The sequence below is a fragment of the Oratosquilla oratoria genome, chromosome 42, assembly GCF_046742065.1.
Source record: "Oratosquilla oratoria isolate Oo_2021 chromosome 42, ASM4674206v1, whole genome shotgun sequence".
NCBI classification, from domain to species: Eukaryota; Metazoa; Arthropoda; class Malacostraca; order Stomatopoda; family Squillidae; genus Oratosquilla; species Oratosquilla oratoria.
In genome coordinates, this window is record NC_134818.1 from 38,346,215 (window position 1) to 38,351,046 (window position 4,832).

At 45.1% G+C, this 4,832-nt stretch overlaps 1 protein-coding gene across 1 annotated transcript in view; it reads left to right on the plus strand.

Annotated features, from left to right (window-relative positions):
* LOC143021774 (uncharacterized) overlaps positions 1-3,378 on the plus strand; it is a 10,358-nt gene extending 6,980 nt beyond the window's left edge. Inside the window, exons 3-4 of the mRNA XM_076179488.1 lie at positions 453-2,941; positions 3,288-3,378. Of these exons, the coding sequence (XP_076035603.1) occupies positions 453-2,941; positions 3,288-3,313 (2,515 nt within the window). The 3' untranslated portion in view covers positions 3,314-3,378. The remainder of the gene's footprint in view (positions 1-452; positions 2,942-3,287) is intronic.
* The last annotated feature ends 1,454 nt before the right edge of the window (positions 3,379-4,832 follow it).

The following is a 4,832-nucleotide window of genomic DNA, read 5'->3' on the forward strand; positions in this document are numbered from 1 at the left end:
TATATATATATATATATATATATATATATATATATATCACGTGAAATCCACACCTGGAGCAAAAATGACTGAAGACAGGGAATCTATATATTTCAATTGCAAACTTCAATCCTTTTCAATAGATGTACTGTAGAGGATTGCAATTTGCAAATTGAAATATATAGATTCCCTGTCTCCAGTCTTTTTTGCTTCAACTGTGGTTTTCATGTGATCGACAAACGTGGTAATACATTTTTCATTAGTATACATATATCATATATATATATATATATATATATATATATATATAAGTATATATACATATATATATATACAAGCATATATATATATATATATATATATACAAGTATATATATATACTGTATATATATACAAGTATATATATATATATATATATATATATATATATATATGCAGTAAAGATTAATAGTTTCATCAATCTTTTTGCTCAGATACCTGAAGAATATGACCATGCGGGTCATCGATGTCTCCAGCGGCGAGGTCCTGGGCAGCGCAGTCGGTCGCATCCCCGAAGTCGATCTCAGAGAGGTCGGGTCCGGAGGGAATGTGGTCGCATCGCTCCACCAAGCGACCCCCGCCGTCGCTTCCACCGGACCAGTTCCAGGTTCCTCCGTCAAGGTGACCCAACCCGGTGCCGGTGCGGGTGTGGGTGCAAACATCCTTATCTCTTCCCTCGCTGGGGTCAAACCCGGAGGAGTGCACGCCGGGGTAAGTGTCCCCGGAACCGTAGGGGCTGTGGCACGACCCAGCACTCCGCCTGGTGCCGGTGCCTCCAATTTCCTTGGATCTGTTGCCGGACAACCACACGGCACACCTGGGGCAGGAGCTCCTGGGACCGTTGGAGCTGCCCCCGGAACCGTAGGGGCTGTAGCACGACCCAGCACTCCGCCTGGTTCCGGTGCCACTAACTTCCTCGAATCTGTTGCCGGACAACCACACGGCACACCTGGGGCAGGAGCTCCTGGGACCGTTGGAGCTGCCCCCGGAACCGTAGGGGCTGTAGCACGACCCAGCACTCCGCCTGGTTCCGGTGCCATCAACTTCCTTGGATCTGTTGCCGGACAACCACACGGCACACCTGGGGCAGCTCCCGGGACCGTAGGAGCTGCCCCCGGAACCGTAGGGGCTGTAGCACGTCCCAGCACTCCGCCTGGTGCCGGTGCCACTAACTTCCTCGGATCTGTTGCCGGACAACCACACGGCACACCTGGGGCAGGAGCTCCAGGGACCGTTGGAGCTGCCCCCGGAACCGTAGGGGCTGTAGCACGACCCAGCACTCCGCCTGGTTCCGGTGCCTCCAACTTCCTTGGATCTGTTGCTGGACAACCACACGGCACTCCTGGGGTAGCTCCCGGGACCGTTGGAGCTGCCCCCGGAACCGTAGGGGCTGTAGCACGACCCAGCACTCCGCCTGGTTCCGGTGCCACCAACTTCCTCGGATCTGTTGCCGGATATCCACACGGCACTCCTGGGGCAGGAACTCCCGGGACCGTGGGGGCTGCCCCCGGAACCGGAGGAGCTGCTCCCGGAACCGTAGGAGCTGTGGCACGACCCAGCACTCCTACTGACACCCCCCAGGTGCCTGGTGCCGGCGCCACCAACTTCCTCGATTCTCTGGGCGGACAAGCAAGCGGCACTCCTGGGGCAGGTGCTCCCGGAACCGGAGGAGCCGGTGAACGAGTTCCTGGGGCTGGAATAGGAACACCTGGGGCCGTAGGCGTCGTGCCCACTGCAGGAGCTGGGGTTGGAAGACTTCCTGTTGATGGAACTTCCCCTTCGTCCGGAGTTCCCGGAAGTCATGGTTCTACCGGTGGCCCTGCTGGGGTAGAAATCCAGTTTCCTAGTGCCACCGGGACAGGAGTGGCTCCCGGAAGTACCGGATCCCGTGACGGGTATGGCAGTGAACATAAAGTTGTCCCAGGGGTCGGAGTACCTGGGCTCCTCGCTTCCGGGACTGGAGCAGCACCTGGTGTTTCTGGTGCAGCGGGACAAGTTACTGGAACCTTACCTGGTGCAGGATTCGGAGCCCCTGGGGTGCCCGGACATACCCACGGTACCGGGACTCCCGGAGCCACACCAGGAGCTGGAGTTCCCGGAACTAGCCCAGGTGCCGGAACGGGTGTAGTACCTGGTGCTCATAGTGTACCTGTCTTCGGAGTTCCCGGAAGCCTAAGTCCCGGTTCCGGATTGGTTCCCGGTGCTGGAGTACCCGGACAACCTGACGGTGTTAAAGCACATAGTCCAGCACTTGGCACTGGAACCTCCGGAACCGGAGGCTCGCCCGAACTTAGCACAGGACCTGGGGGCGCAAGTCCCCTTTCCGGATCCGGTTCCATTGGTACCGGAGGTTCTCCTTCTGGTACTGGAACTGGAACTGGTACCGGTGCTTATGGATACAGCGCTCCTTCGGGAACACCGATCCCCGGAAGCCCCGGTTCCGGTGCTTCTCTCGGACTCGCAAGTGGGCCCGGAGTCTCACCCGTTCCCGGATCCTCAAGCCACTTCGCTTCTCCTGCTGTGGGTGATCATGGACCGGTAACCGGACCCGGAACCGGAGTGGGTGTTCACGAGTCACCGGATAGTTCCTCAACGGGCAGCTCTTCCTTCTTCACCAAAGGCATCGGAACTTCCGGGGTACCAAGTCACGGTACTAGTACCGGAATCCTCCCCGGATCATCTCTTACCGGTTCTGGAACCGCTTTATCCGGTTCTACACAGTTCACTTCACCGGATTCACCAGCAACCGGTTCGAGTGGTACACAGTTTGGTTCCGCAGTGTCCGGAACACCCGGAACTGGAGTCGGGCCCGCAGTGACTGGAACCGTCCCCGCATCAACCGTGAAACTTACCGGACCCATAACTTCTCATCTGGCCTTACCCGGATCCGGGCCCATTAGCGGTGTGCCGAAACCTCCTTCCAGTGAGTAGTAATTCACTCGGGTGACCTCAAGTACAAATCCATTCCTATTTCTATTTTTATTTCTATTTTTTTTTTTTTTTTTTTACCACCTTCTTCCATTTTCTCTCTTATTTATATTCTAATATTTCGTGTTTTTTTTTTTTTTTGGTTCAGTATCGCAAAAAGTATTAATAACTCTATTTCATGTTTCTATTTTGATTTTATTTGTATTTATCCTACTTATTTGTCTATTTACTTTTTTTCATTTTCTTATTTATTTTGCTTTGGCGAAAAAGAAATAAATGAAAATTAAACGTAATGCATAATTATTTTTTTTATAAATTTTATTTTTTGTTTCGTTTTGCAGCTGGCTACATTCCACCAGGACCGTAAGATAAAGGAAGCAGTATTTCAAGAAAGGATATTTAAAAGAAATCTCAAAAGACCTTCTGTTCCATGGAAGAGCTACAGCCTTCAAGAGGACCTGGATCCCTACAATCCCGAATCGGATTATAGTGAATGACTGAAAATTTAGTGAATAACTGAAAATTTAGTCAAATTAGATATTATTAATAAATGGCTTATGGCTAGAATTTTAGTATATGACTTGAATTTTAGAGAATGAATGAAATATTAGTAAATGACTAAAATTTTAGTAAATGACTAGATTTTAGTCGATTCAAATTTTAGCGAATACCTAGAATTTTAGGTAAGAACTGGAATTTCAGTGAATAACTAGATTTTAGGTAAATGAATGGACTTTTAATGCGTGGTTAACATTTTTGGGACACTGGCATTTAAAGGATTGTTTAGATGGACGACATTTTAGAGAATAACTGAAGTTTTAGAACATTGTACCAATTTCAAGAAATGCCTGGAATTTTAGAAAATGCCTGCAATTTTGGATAATAACTGGATATCTTTAGAATACAAGTTCCTAGGACGTGCTGATAGTACAAGGGTAGCCCTTTTTATATCACTCTATTGTAATATTACTTTATATATATACATATATATATATATGTATATATATATATATATATATATATGTATGTATACACATTTTATATATATATATATATATATACAAACAAAGAACTGAAGTATTATGTTTTCATTTCTTCCTTTAAATAATTCAATAAAAACCAAATAAATTTATAGAAAACCTAAATGGCTGCATGATTATAATACACCCACATATATATATATATATATATATATATATATATATATATATATATATATATATATATATATATATATATATATATATATATAGACATATATATCATAGTGGAGATGGATTGAACACAAAATTTGTATGTAACTCGAGCATACAAATATATAAGAAAATTTGCGCTCAACTTATCTCTCTCTTGATAGCCTAGTTGGTAAGTCACTACCGCACTTCTCATGAGGATGATGGGTTCGAGTCCTTGGCCGTATCGCATTTCAATTTCTGCATGTCGACCTTTGATGGCTTAGAATTAAAGTGCATTGTGGTTGTTAAAATGTATCTCTAGTCACTGGGATCCATTCATTGTTGTACAAATACTTTCCCGCGTTTGTATACTTCTAATTGTAATATCATAGTGGAGATGGGTTGAACGCAAAATTTCATGTACAGTATGTGCATGTAACTCGAGCATACAAATATATAAGAAAATTTGCGCTCAGTTTATATCTCTCTTGATAGCCTAGTTGGTAAGTCACTACCGCACTTATCATGAGGATGATGGGTTTGAGTCCTTGGCAGTACCGCATTTCAATTTCTGCATGTCGGCCTTTGATGGATTAGAATTAAAGTGCATTGTGGTTGTTAAAATATATATATATATATATGTATATATATATGTATATATATATATATATATATATATATATATATGTATATATATATATATATATGTAT